The sequence below is a fragment of the Dendrobates tinctorius genome, unplaced genomic scaffold (genome assembly GCF_039654945.1).
Source record: "Dendrobates tinctorius isolate UK_male_01 unplaced genomic scaffold, ASM3965494v1 ptg000177l, whole genome shotgun sequence".
In the NCBI taxonomy this organism is placed as follows: domain Eukaryota; kingdom Metazoa; phylum Chordata; class Amphibia; order Anura; family Dendrobatidae; genus Dendrobates; species Dendrobates tinctorius.
In genome coordinates, this window is record NW_027361844.1 from 4480840 (window position 1) to 4495177 (window position 14338).

The following is a 14338-nucleotide window of genomic DNA, read 5'->3' on the forward strand; positions in this document are numbered from 1 at the left end:
GCATGTCACATGTTTTTTATAACTTTGTCACATCACTGTGATTGGCTGATCAGAATTGATAAACCAATCACAGCAATCAGTGATATGGGGCACAGTACAGCTGTAAGGAGGAAGACCGGGCTTGGAGTACCTGTATTGAGCTGGGTCCTGAACTGCTGAGGCTGCGTCCCATGTTTCCCAGGGGAAAGAATAGGGGACAGGACAGGCCCCATGACCCAGTAAGAGGGGGCGTGACTAAGCCAGGCAGTGAGGCAAAAGCGCGCAAAGATCAGTTAGTTTCTCGCTGGCAACAAGTGCAGAGGCAGGGGTGCAGTGCGCTCCACAGTTTGACAGACAGTGCGGAGACCAGCCGCAGCAGTGATTAAGCGAGCGCTCCAGAGAGACAGTGTGTGTGCAGAGCGCCGTGTGCCTGGCTAGTCAGAGTGCTGTGCTCGAGCAGAGGAACAGGGGCCAGGTGCAGGACCCTGAGGTGCGTCCTCCATTACTGATAGATGTACAGCGGCACCTTTATGGGACAGAGACTACTGCAGCGATCCTCATTTCGGCTGGCACAAAGAGTAGCATACACCGAGCAGAGCCATGCAGAGCAGCCATTCAGATGATGGCAGAGAGACACATGCCATGAGGAACCTTGCGGAGAGCTTTACTCTTTTGCTCGGCAGTTAAATGGACTAGGGGCTCAGTGGGCAAAACCAGAGACCACCCGTTGCCGCCAGAAGTTGGACCCTGAGCTGTGGAGCTTCATCTGATGACATTTTGCTGGGACTACAACCCTCACCAGATCATCTGCGGCTGAGGAAACCACAGACACGATAAGTTAACTAAGTGGACTGTTGTTATATTGCCATTTCATGTCTCTATTTGCTCATTTAACTGTTTATCTCCCTGCGAGGAGTAACTTTACTGTTAATTAAATTGTTAACCCTTGCTCTGTCTGCCTTGCATCACTGCATCCCGCAACCTGCTTACATTTTGGTGCAGTCTTCAGGATACAGTCCACAGGTGCAGAGGCAGCAGACCAAGCAGTCATGAGAGTCCCAAGGGCCAGCTTACCGTTGGGGGCGATGCTTAGTTACCTCCCAAAGTTCACGGGGAGCAACATGATGTTGTGGGACTGGACTGAAAGAGTTAAGAGCATGCTGCGGATGTACCCCATGGCCCCTGCACTGCAGGCAGAGATAGCGTTAATGTCCCTAGACAGTGAGACCCGGTATTCTGTAATGTACCGCCCCCTCATGAAAGGGACACGTTGACTAAAGTATTCCAGAACCTAGAGGAAATGCATGGAGATCCCACTGATGTTGGGGAACTCCGGATGTGCTTGTTCCCCCGTGTCCAAAGCGAGGGGGAGTCCATGACGCAGTACATTAATGCGCTGCAGGAGTTACAAGCGCTTATCACCTGCCGGGATAATGTGGGGGTAATTGAAGTGGGGTCCCCTGATGTGATATTAAGAGACCAGTTTGTGGCAAGCCTCAGAGACTTGCCGCTAAAACAAGCTTTGTGGGAGCACCTGTGTGCTAGGTCGCGTAAGACTTTCTTAGAAATTGGGTCCGAAGCGCACATAAGGGAACAGGAGCAGGGGAACACAGCCTTGGCTGGGATGGTCCGGAGCCGCGATGTACCTACCCAGAGCGCAGCAGAGCTGGAGTGGTCTCATGAATTACAGTATCACTGTGCTTGTTTGGCCAGCAAACTTGACCATAACCCCATAGTATTGTCAAGAGGAAGATGAGAGACACCGGACCCAACAATGCAGACAAGCTGAAGGCGGCTATCAAAGCAACCAGGGCTTCCATAATACCTCAGCAGTGCCACAGGCTGATCGCCTCCATACCACGCGACATTGATGCAGTAATTGATGCAAAAGGAGCCCCGACCAAGTATTGAGTGCATTTGCTGAATATACATTTCAGTAGGCCAACATTTCGGATTTTAAAATCATTTTTCAAGCTGGTGTTATAAAATATTCTAATGTACTGAGATAATGACTTTTGGGTTTTCACTGGCTGTAAGCCATAATCATCAACATTAACAGAAATAAACACTTGAAATCAGGGTCAGTCTGGCCTGGCAGGGTGCCGGGGAAAAACTCGGTGGGCCCTTGCAGGAGAGGGGAGAAAATTTATTTAAAAAAAAAGTTGCGGCCCTTTAAAAGCGCAAGGGCATGCACAAGCAGTTTGACAGCCGTGATGCCCATACAGTGGAGAGCAGGCGGGGGTCACATGCACAGCAGTGTCACAGGCAGGGCCGGTGTTAGGGGCAGGCAGCTGCCTAGGGCCCCCTCTCCCCATGGGGCCCCCAGCTAGCGGCACATCATGCAGCTGATATGGGGCCCCTGTGAGGCAGGGGGGCCCGCCTGCCCCCAACGGCGACTCCCCACGCTGCCGCATTGAACACGCCGGTACAGTTCACAGCATTGATGGAGGAGAGAGCATCAGCTGGCGCTCCCTTTCCCATTATTCCCCGCTCTGCCTCTGACACACAGCGGGTGCATGATGACGTCATCACACCGCGCACTCACTGTGTGCCAGGCAGAACAGGAGACAGGAGACAGCCGGGAGCAGGGCGGGCACGAGGTGAGGAGTGTTTTTTTTAAATGTAACAGTGACTGTGGGGCCATTCTTGGGGGGGAAGATGCGGTATACCATGGAGGGCAGTGCTGTATACCATGGGGGGCAGTACCGTATACCATGGGGGGCAGTGCTGTATACCATGGGGCAGTGCTGTATACCATGGGGGGCAGTGCTGTATACCATGGGGAGAGAAGTGCTGTATACCATGGAGGGGCAGTGCTGTATTCCATGGGGGGCAGTGCTGTATACCATGGGGGGCAGTGCTGTATACCATGGGGGCAGTACTGTATACCATGGGGGGCAGTGCTGTATACCATGGGGGGCAGTGGTGTATACCATGGGGGAGCAGTGCTGTATACCATGGGAGGGCAGTGCTGTATACCATGGGGGGCAGTGCTGTATACCATGGGGGGAAGTGCTGTATACCATTGGGGCTGTGCTGTATACCATTGTGCTGGACTGTATACCATGGCACTGTGCTGTATACCAATGGGGGGCTGTGCTGTATACCATGTGGTGCTGTGCTGTATACCATGTGGGGCTGTGCTATACACCATGGTGCTTTGCTGTATACTATGGGGCTGTGCTGTATACCATGGGCCTGTGCTGTATACCATGTGGGGCTGTGCTATATGCCATGTGGAGCTGTGCTATTTAGGTGGATTGCAGGTGGAATCCACCTGAAAAAGACATTGTGATTCTTTTAAGGATGCAGCCAACTTTTGGATTCAAAGCACCATCACATTTTTCAAATCTGATGTGTCAGTATATGAGCACTCAACTATGGTGCGAATGCTCTAATGCCAACAGGCATTTTAAAGCCTCCATTCTTGAAAATGGTGGGAATCCTACTGGCTGGAGATCACCAATCCACAAGCTATCACTCATTCTATTTATAATTTAATTATGGGATTAACCCTTTATGTCTGTCAGGGTTTGCATCGATTGTACCAGAGCAGTATATACTGTAATATACAATAACCTGCATTAATTTTAATCTATGGTAATATGTATTGGGACATTCGGTTAATCCGCTTTGACAGTGATAGAGCAAAGGCTACAAAATCTTGTTCTGCTGCGATTTGGACAGCTTCAAAGAAAGTAGCATTTACAAGCGCTATTGAAAATTTTGTAAGCACTGTGCTCCTTGCATATGAGACTGGCCATTGCTGAGAGACTACATAGGTGGTTGATAACCTTGACAAAGAGTAGTAAACAATGAGTATGTGTAATGTGGCACAGGGCGACAGCCATGGGCGAGATACCTGTCTATTATTCACTGATATGTTACATGAAAGTGGGGGTCCTGGCTGGGTGTGTGGACTTAAGCTGTGAGGCTGCTATGCTCATGCAGGCTGCATATAACCGATGTTGGTGGTTTGCCAGGATCAGGTGCTGGACAGTTCAATGAGGAATACCACCATTTAAGAATAAAATTTTTATTTAATGGGAACCTGGAAAGGAATAATGTGTATTCACCCCCTTGACACTTTTCGCGTTTTGCTACCTCACAACCTGGAATTTCACTGTTTTTTTCAGGGTTTCCATCAATTCATGTAAAGAACATGCCTACAACTGTGAACATTTGTTTTTCTTTTTATTGTAAAGCAAACAACAAACAGGACAAAATTACTGAAAACTTCAGTGTATATAGCTATTCACCCCCTAAAGTCAGTAGTTTGTAGAGCCTACTTTTCTGGCAATTACAGCTGCCAGTCATTTTGGATACTTCTCTATGAGCTTTCCACATCTTGCCACTGGGATTTTTGCCCATTTCTCGAGGCAAAATTGCTTCATCTTCAAATTAGACTGTTTACTCTTGTAAACAGCAATCTTCCATTCTGGACACAGATTCTCAATTGGATTAAGGTCTCGGCATTGACTAGGCCACTCCATAACATTTTCACATTTCCCATTAAACCACTCAAGTGTTGCTTTAGCAGTATGCTTTAGGTCATTGTCTTGTTGGAAAGTGAGCCTCCGTCCCAGTCTCAAATCACTGACAGACTGAAAAAGATTTGTTCAAGAATGTCCCTATATTTTGCACCATCCATCTTTCCCTCAACTGGGACCATTTTCCCTGTCCCTGCTGCCAGAAAACATCCCCACAGCATGATGCTGCCCCAACTATGTTTCACTGTGGGGATGATGTTTTTGGCGTGATGAGCTGTTTTGGTTTGGCGCCAGACATAGCGTTTACATTGGTGGCCAAAAAGTTCAATTTTGGTCTCATCTGACATCACTTTCATCCATACATTTGGGGAGTCTCCCACATGTTTTTTGGCAAACTCAAAATGATCCTTCCAATTTTTGTGTTTAAGTAAATATTTTTTTCTGCGCACTCTTTCGTAAAGGCCACCTCTGTGAAGTGTACAGCTTATTGTACTTGTATGGACAGATACTCCAGTCTCTGCTTGGGAACTTTGCAGCTCCTTCAGGGTTACCATTGGTCTCTGTGCTGCCTCTCTGATTCATGCCCTCCTTGCCTGGGGTGAGAGTTTTGGTGGGCAGCCTTTTGTTGGCAGGTTTGTTGTGGTACCATTTTCTTTCCATTTGATGATAATGAATGGTGCTCTGGGGGATCATCAGAGATTGAGATAATTTTTTACAACCCAACCCTGACTTGTACTTCTCAACAACTTTGTCCGTGACTTGTTTGGAGATCTCCTTGGTGTTCATGGTGGTGTTTGGTTAGTGATGCTTAATGATGTTGCAGCCTCTGTGGCCTTTCAGAATAGAGTATATACTGGCAGACCATGTGACACTTAGATTGCACACAGGTGGACTTCCTTTTACTAAGCATATGACTTATAAGGGTAATTGTTGGCACCAGATATTTTTAGGGGCTTCATTGCTGAAGGGGTGAATACATATGCACATGTTAATTTTTAGTTGTTTGATCCCATAAATATAATTTGTGCCTATATTTTTATCACTTCACTTTACCAACATGGACTATTTAGTGCTGATGGTTAACACAAAAATCAGCTTACAAAAATATTTAAACACAGGTTGTAAGGTAACAAAATAGGTTAACAGCCAAAGGGGTGAATACTTTCACAAGCCACTGTATATGCAAGGGATAACGGGTACAAAGGTTTATGAAGATTTCCTCTACAACTCAAAGCATTTTCCCCACAGTTTCCTTCTTTTTTTTCCTTTATCGTTCTCTATCTTCAGCTTGCCTCTTTACTCCCTCTACTTATAGTGTGGTTCCACTGTTTTCACTACTTCACTACAACCCAGCTCGACACTACAGTCCTGTTTAGCAAGAGTCATGTACTTGTCCTGTGGTTACGCATCTTCTTTCTTCTAAAGTTGCCAATATGGCCAGTACTTATCTCCTTATCTGGAACTTACCCCCCCCCGGTCCTGTTTAGGCCTGTTACTTTCAGTAGTTATAAACTCTGGGCCTCATGGCAAGGCATCCTCTCCCAGGACCCATCTTCAGTAGATCACTCTGTCTCTTAGTCACTTCAGCTCCAGCTCTCGCTATCTCTTCCTCTGGTCTCCTCTAACTTTAATGACACCCCACAATGAGAAACTTCTCTCTTTGGACCATAGGTCACAGTCATAGCACGTGCATGGAGAGCCCAACAAAAAGGCTCTCCATGGGTGTATTGTGACTGTTACACAGCCTCGACACATGCAGCTGTGGCTCTAAACAGTTGATGTTGAAACTGGAATGTTTTCAGAAAATACGGTAAATTGTAAAGTTGCTTATTTTTATATTCACATTGCAATTTTAACTTTTAAAGAACTAGAGAGTAAACCTTTAAGATATGTAAATAGGAGATGTGCTTACGATAATGATAATAAACTATGCAAATAGAACGATTGTGCTCACAGAATTCTGATTGACCTGTCTATACAAGCCTGTAAACAACCACCAATTGGTTTGTATATAACAGGTGCAAACACCTTAAAGAAACACTCCAATCAAAGTTTTTATCCTGTTAATATATTGCAATCATCACATTATAATATTATATAGCACTGTGTACTCACAATTGCTCATGTTGCCTTTCTACCCAGCTAATTCGTCTCTTTTCTCTGCTCTATGTAGAAGCAGGAAAAGATTAGTCCCTAATTTGTTGTTATCGTGAACATCCACTAACCTGTTTTACCCAAGTCAGCGATAGAGCCCTCTTTGACAGTGGTCAGTGTGTTTATCACTTGAATGATGTGGCCACGTCAGATCATTATATGAGAATTACTATAACTGGTTGTGGTATGATTTCATAGTGAGTCTATGCATTGAGATATATGTTTTTTGATGCATACTTCACAATTTATCTTGGTGATATTTTTTGTTTGGATTTGTTTTTAATATCTTTATTAAAGGTTACGGTATATTTTAGGGGTTGATTATGTAAAATTAGGTGCGTCCCTACCCTTTCAAATTTATACATTATTAGCTCTTGTTCAGTAGCGCAGGCCCAAAGATTTATCCATCTACACTTTATCTATGGTAGTTCATATGTGTTGTTTTAAAAAAAAAAAAAGAGAGAATTGGTTTGGGACATAAATTAATAGACACAGAGTTTAGTGTTGGACGCTATTAAATCAATAAAATGAAAAAAGCAAAAGGCGTATGCTCCAGCTGCAAGCTGTATGGGGGCCCCCTGGCATATACTGTATTAAAGCTATGAAAAATCAAGCAGTTGAACTTGAACACACCCAATTCTTTAGTTTTCAGGAAAAGTAAGAGATGTTGGACAGAGTCTTTTTTTCTCTTCCTACTCATATCATGTGCATGTGGGCTGAGCCACATAAGCGTGTATTACAAGTGTCAGGAGACATAACTATCTGGCACACAAGTATCTAACGTGTATAGCCTTACCCTTGCATGTTTTCTTGTGATTCAAAGCTTTTAATCGAAGCATAAACTTAAAGGGAATCTGTCACCCCTTTTTTGAGATATCATATAATGATATCATTCAATTGTGTGTCACATAAGGATTCTCTTAGTACTTTTGCTCCTCCCTCCCTGTCTTGCTCTACACAAGAAGAAATGTGTAGAGCAAGACAGGGAGGGAGGGAACAGGTGAATAAGCCCCGCCCAGCGGACCAGACAGCCGCAGTTTACATACATCTGAACCGATATAAAAAAGGTATTTATGCATGAAAGATGCGGGGTCAGGGGGAAGCAAAAGTACTAAGAGAATCCTTATGTGACACACAATTGAATGATATCATTATATGATATGTCAAAAAAGGGGTGACAGATTCCCTTTAAGTACTTGGGCTTCGGTGCAAAATCAGTAAGACAGCTCTGTGGAAGGGCACTTATTGGTTGTGATTGAGCTCCTCAGGGGAGGGAGCTACCTGCCTGCCTGCTCATAACATTTACTGTTTTGGGGGAAAACTGAAAAGTCTGGGTCATTTGACAGAAAGTCGTCTGAATCTTTTTCATATATATTCATATATAATGTCACGTCGCCGTCAGACTCGGGGCCTGCTGTTCCGCCCTCAGCCACTAGGAGGCGACGGACTGTCACGCCGCCCTCGGGCTCAGGGCCTGCTGTCCAGGCCTCGGCCACCAGGAGGCGCCGGACTGACATGTCGTCGTCGAACTCGGGGCCTGCTGTTCCGCCCTCAGCCACTAGGAGGCGCCGTGGCTCACGCCCGAGTGATGGAGGCAACAGTGAAAGGGCTTCTGCGCAGGCGTCTAGTGGACGCAGACTCCGCTCCTCTGTCAGTCATGAAGGGGTTGGTGCATCGTCATCAGGTCTGGTCCTGGGGGCGGTCCTGATGACATCATCAGCCCGAGAGCCTGTGAGGGATGACCTGATCCCTCAAATACCTTGGGACTGGGCTTGCAAGCCACCGGATATATTCTTGGTTCCCCTGCGTGTTACTGTGTGAATTGCTATAGTTGACTGACTCTGACCTTGGCCTGGACTTCTGACTCTGCTTCTGCCTAACGATTCTGTACCTCTGCTGCCCTCCTGGTTTATGACTCTGACCTTGGCCTGGAATCTGACTCTGCTACTGTTTTTGTACCTTGCTGCCCGACTGGTTTAGACCCGGATACCACTACGTTTTTGTCCTGTTTTGGAACACCTTTCTGGCGACCGTCCTGCTCTGGCCACTGCTCCTATTCAGACAGCGCCTCCTGGGCTCTGCTATAAATCCAGATCCCTGTATAGGGGTAAAGGGTATCAGTGTTTCTCAGGGTGTTGGCTGGCTGCAGCCCAGACCGCAGACGGACGTCACATTATATCCGGCCATAAAAAAAAACAAACTGCTTTTTGTGTATATGTCCATCTTACATAAAAGCAGTCTCCTGAATTTTTTTTTTCCTTTCTTCTTCTGACTAAGCTGATTTCCTGGCCTAACACCTGCTCCAGAGCACAGCCTGAAGGAACACTCCCATCTTCCTACACCAGCATGCTGCAGCCTGGAAGCTTCAAGGGAAATGCTGAGCGTCAGAAATCCACATTTCTGGGACGTCGGCCTCTGGTCAGCTCTGGTCGTGCTGGCCCAGAGGCTCAGGTATTGCCCGCAAATGTGGCTAAACTTTTGTTACCCGTCTCTCTCTCGTTTTCTAATAAAACTCTGTGTGTGAAGGCTTATGTGGATTGTGGTTCTGCAGGCAACTTCATGGATTTTTTGCTTGCAAAAAATCTTGGTGTACCTCTGCTAAAACTTAATGCCCCTATTCAGACCACTGCGATTAATGGTACATCCATTATCCAGGGTGGAGTGGAATTTGTTGCTACAGACATTGCTATGTCAGTGGGGGCATTACACAACGAACAGATGTCATTTTTTGTTATACATAATTTATCTAATCCAGTTGTGTTAGGCATGCCATGGTTGCACCAGCATAATCCGGTTATTGACTGGCGCATAGGTGATATCGTGCGCTGGAGTCCACGGTGTCAGAATCACTGTATGTCACTGTCAGTGAACCAAATTAAAATTAAAAACCTCTCCATTCCATATGCGTTCAGAAATTATGAAGATGTCTTCTCCATAGTGGAGTCTGAAAAACTACCTCCTCATAGAGAGTACGATTGTCCTATTGACTTGGTCCCAGGTGCCCGTCTCCCTAAGGGGAGAATATTCAACCTCTCTGGTCCGGAGCGTGTAGCCATGAATGACTACATAGCAGACAGTCTACGTAAAGGCTTTATTAGACCTTCTAAATCACCTGTAGGAGCTAGGTTTTTCTTTGTAGAAAAAAAAGATGGTGGACTCAGACCATGCATTGATTATCGTGAGCTGAACGCAATTACTGTAAAAAAATCAGTACCCGATCCCACTCATTCCTGATCTGTTTAATCAGCTACTGGGAGCCCGCTGGTTTACTAAACTTGACCTCCGGGGGGCATATAATCTGGTCCGAATAAGAAGCGGTGACGAATGGAAAACGGCCTTTAATACACCTCTTGGTCACTTTGAGTACCTTGTAATGCCGTTCGGACTCAGTAACGCACTTGCTGTATTTCAACACTTTGTCAGTGATATTTTCAGAGACATTTGTGGGGTGTATGTCGTCGTGTATCTTGATGACATTTTGATTTATTCTGCTGACCCTGTGACACATGCTCAACACGTCCGTTCGGTACTGCAGAGACTGCGAAAAAACTCTTTGTTTGCGAAACTAGAAAAATGTGTTTTTTTTGCTGAAGAGGTACAGTTCTTAGGATACATGGTCTCAGGCAAGGGGTTTCGCATGGACCCTGCCAAGATTCAACCTATTAAGGCTTGGGTGCAACCCAAATCGCTGAAAGCGCTGCAGCGATTTTTGGGATTTGCGAATTATTACCGCAAGTTTATCAGGGGTTTCTCTGAGATTGCCAAGCCACTCACGGACCTTACCCGAAAAGGGGCGGACATGACTAATTGGAATCCTGAGGCTATTCGGGCATTTTCCACACTAAAAGAGTGCTTCGTGGCCAACCCGGTTCTGATTCAACCGGACTTAGACTGCCCGTTTATTGTAGAAGTTGATGCCTCCGAAGTCGGAGTGGGAGCAGTGCTATCACAAGGCACTGCATCCCTCACTCAGCTTCGCCCATGTGCGTTTTTTTCCCGCAAATTCTCTGCCACGGAGAGAAACTATGACATCGGTAATCGGGAATTATTGGCGATCAAATGGGCCTTCGAGGAATGGCGCCACTTCCTCGAAGGTGCCAAACACAAGGTCACTGTTATTACAGACCACCAAAACCTAACCTACCTAGAGTCAGCTAAAAGACTAAATCCCAGGCAGGCCAGCTGGGCCTTGTTTTTCTCCAGGTTTGATTTTTTAATCACCTTTCGCCCCGGTACTAAAAATGTGAGGGCAGATGCCCTCTCTTGCAGTTTTTGCCCCACACAGACCAAGGACTGTGAACCAGTCCCGATATTGGCTAATGGAATCGTCGTGTCGGCAGTGTCTTTGGACCTTCTGGAGGAGATCCGTAGGTCTTCAGAGCAAGTTCCTGACACTACGCCACCCAAAAAATTGTTCGTTACGGCTAACCTTCGTCTGCAGGTTCTAAAAGAATCACACGACTCTGTCCTGGCAGGCCATCCGGGTCTCAATAATACCACCAGGCTGGTAACTAGGAACTTTTGGTGGCCGACGGTGGTCAAGGACTGTAAGGACTATGTTTCAGCGTGTGAAGTCTGTGCCTGAGCCAAGTCCCTCCATAGTCGCCCTGCCGGCTGGCTTCAGTCCTTGCCCACCCCTGAGAGTCCATGGACCCACATCTCCATGGATTTCATTGCAGACCTGCCGCCATCAGATGGGAAAACTTGTATCTGGGTGGTGGTAGACAGGTTCAGCAAGCAGTGCCATTTTATTCCCCTGTCTGGGTTGCCTAACTCTGAAACTTTAAGTAAGTTGTTCGTTCTGCACATTGTACGTCTGCCCGGCGTTCCTGCAAATATTGTGTCTGACAGGGGTACCCAGTTTGTCTCGAAGTTCTGGAGGGCATTCTGTAGACGCATTGGTGTGGAGTTGTCCTTCTCCTCGGCATACCATCCCGAAACTAATGGTCAAACTGAGCGTACTAACCAAGCTCTGGAACAATACCTCCGCTGTTATGTGTCAGGACATCAGACCGATTGGGTGGAACATCTGCCATTGGCTGAGTTCGCCCTCAATAATCGATATCAAGACTCCATTAAAACTACCCCTTTTTTTTGTAACCTTGGACTACATCCGCGCTTTGGGTCGTTTTCGGCCAGGATGTCGGAGCTCCCTGGGGTTGAGCAAAATATACATCGGCTAAAAACGATTTGGTCTGAGGTTAACTCAAATTTGAAAGGGGCTCAGGTTAGACAGGCTTCGGCTGCAAATAGACGACGATCTAAGGGGCAGCACCTGGGAGTTGGCGACAAGGTTTGGCTCTCTACAAAAAACATCAAGCTTAAGGTACCGTCCGCCAAACTAGGTCCCAGGTTCATCGGCCCATACGAAATTATCGAGGTGGTTAACCCAGTAGCCTTCTGCTTAAAACTTCCACAGTCATTCAAACTGCCTAACGTATTCCACAGGTCTCTCCTCAAACCTTATCGTTCTCCCGTTCACCCTGTTCAGTCCCCTCCTCCTCCTGTTTCGGTCGGGGGAGCTCTGGAGTATGAAGTCCAGGGTATCCTTGACTCCCGCCTTGTGAGGGGCTCAGTACAGTATCTGGTACACTGGAAGGGCTACAGCCCAGAGGAAAGGTCCTGGGTTCCTGCGGGGAACGTCCATGCCAAGGCATTAATTAGGAGATTTCATCTTCTTCACCCTGACAAACCGGGTTTTGAGGGTCCGGAGGCCCCTCCTGGAGAGGGGGGTACTGTCACGTCGCCGTCAGACTCGGGGCCTGCTGTTCCGCCCTCAGCCACTAGGAGGCGACGGACTGTCACGCCGCCCTCGGGCGTAAGGGCCTGCTGTCCAGGCCTCGGCCACCAGGAGGCGCCGGACTGACATGTCGTCGTCGAACTCGGGGCCTGCTGTTCCGTCCTCAGCCACTAGGAGGCGCCGTGGCTCGCGCCCGAGTGATGGAGGCAACAGTGAAAGGGTTTCTGCGCAGGCGTCTAGTGGACGCAGACTCCGCTCCTCTGTCAGTCATGAAGGGGTTCGTGCATCGTCATCAGGTCTGGTCCTGGGGGCGGTCCTGATGACATCATCAGCCCGGGAGCCTGTGAGGGATGACCTGATCCCTCAAATACCTTGGGACTGGGCTTGCAAGCTGCCGGATATATTCTTGGTTCCCCTGCGTGTTACTGTGTGAATTGCTATAGTTGACTGACTCTGACCTTGGCCTGGACTTCTGACTCTGCTACTGTCTACTGTTTTTGTACCTTGCTGCCCGACTGGTTTAGACCCGGATACCACTACGTTTTTGTCCTGTTTTGGAACACCTTTCTGGCGACCGTCCTGCTCTGGCCACTGCTCCTATTCAGACAGCGCCTCCTGGGCTCTGCTATAAATCCAGATCCCTGTATAGGGGTAAAGGGTATCAGTGTTTCTCGGGGTGTTGGCTGGCTGCAGCCCAGACCGCAGGCGGACGTCACATATAGCAGCCGAGTTTGATTTGAAGAGGGAGGCTTACCTTCTAGCAGAACCAAGGGATCAGTCATATTAAAATCTAATATACACCTTATTTTATTGTTAGAAAATAAGCTGAACATCTTGTAACTTATTAACTTTTTTTTAAGTACTTAAAAATTTGTTCAACATATAAAGTATTTCTTATTGCAGCTACTGGAAACATACGATATGGAGAAAATCCCTCATGGTTGGTGTATCATTTTGAATAACCATGATTTCAAAGAAGCCAGGTCAAATAAAATGCAAGTGAAAGACAGAGATGGAACAGAAAAGGATGCAGGTAAAAAAAAATTTAATATAAGGCAGGGGTCCCCAAACACCGGTCCGTGGAACAGGACTGGGCCGTTTGGGTTTTTTGCCGGTCTGTGCCACCGCCGCAGACCAGCACTAAGCACTGACTGTGTGATCTGCGGCGGCTTCCGGTCCCTTAATTTTCCGTGTGCCAGGGTGCGAGTTTGCACTTGGAAGGTCCTCTGTGTAGTGAGAGTGTCAGGGGAGTGGCAGTCTCTGGGAGATACAGCCGCTCATTGGCTGTGCAGCTCCGTGCTTTGATTGGCTGCCAGGCTACAATTGGCCTGACGTTGATTGGTGCATCAAGGCAGCGTGGCGCAGGCTTAGAAGATGGAAGGCACGCATTCAGGAGCGCACTCAGTCAGTACGGACTCGTGCGCCTGTGATAGCTGCTGTATGCGCGCATTCCCAACCTGAGCTACTTGAACTATATACTGTGACCAGAGCTGTGTAGAGGTGAGCATCCCCGTTCAGAGCTGTATATTGTGTAGGTGAGCATCCCCAAGCTAAGCTATATACTGTAACTGGAGCTGTATAGGTGAGCATCGCCGTTCAGAGCTGTATATTGTGTAGCATCCCCAACCTGAGCTATATACTGTGAACAGAGCTGTATATTGTGTAGGAGAGCATCCCTGAGCTAAGCTACTGTATATACTGTAAACAGCTGTATAGGTGAGCATCCCCAACCTGAGCTATATACTGTGAACAGAGCTGTATATTGTGTAGGTGAGCATCCCCAAGCTAAGCTATATACTGTAACCAGAGCTGTATAGGTGATCATCCCCGTCCTGAGCTATATACTGTGAACAGAGCTGTATATTGTGTAGGTGAGCATCCCCAAGCTAAGCTATATACTGTAACCAGAGCTGTATAGGTGATCATCCCCGTCCTGAGCTATATACTGTGAACAGAGCTGTATATTGTGTAGGAG

At 47.2% G+C, this 14338-nt stretch overlaps 1 protein-coding gene across 4 annotated transcripts in view; it reads left to right on the plus strand.

Moving 5' to 3' along the window:
- The window catches only part of LOC141054238 (caspase-8-like), a 221199-nt gene that overhangs the window by 87803 nt on the left and 119058 nt on the right, over window positions 1–14338 (plus strand). For all 4 annotated transcript variants that reach the window (XM_073551482.1, XM_073551483.1, XM_073551484.1 and 1 more), the window contains exon 7: window positions 13267–13396. In XM_073551482.1, the coding sequence (XP_073407583.1) occupies window positions 13267–13396 (130 nt within the window). The remainder of the gene's footprint in view (window positions 1–13266; window positions 13397–14338) is intronic.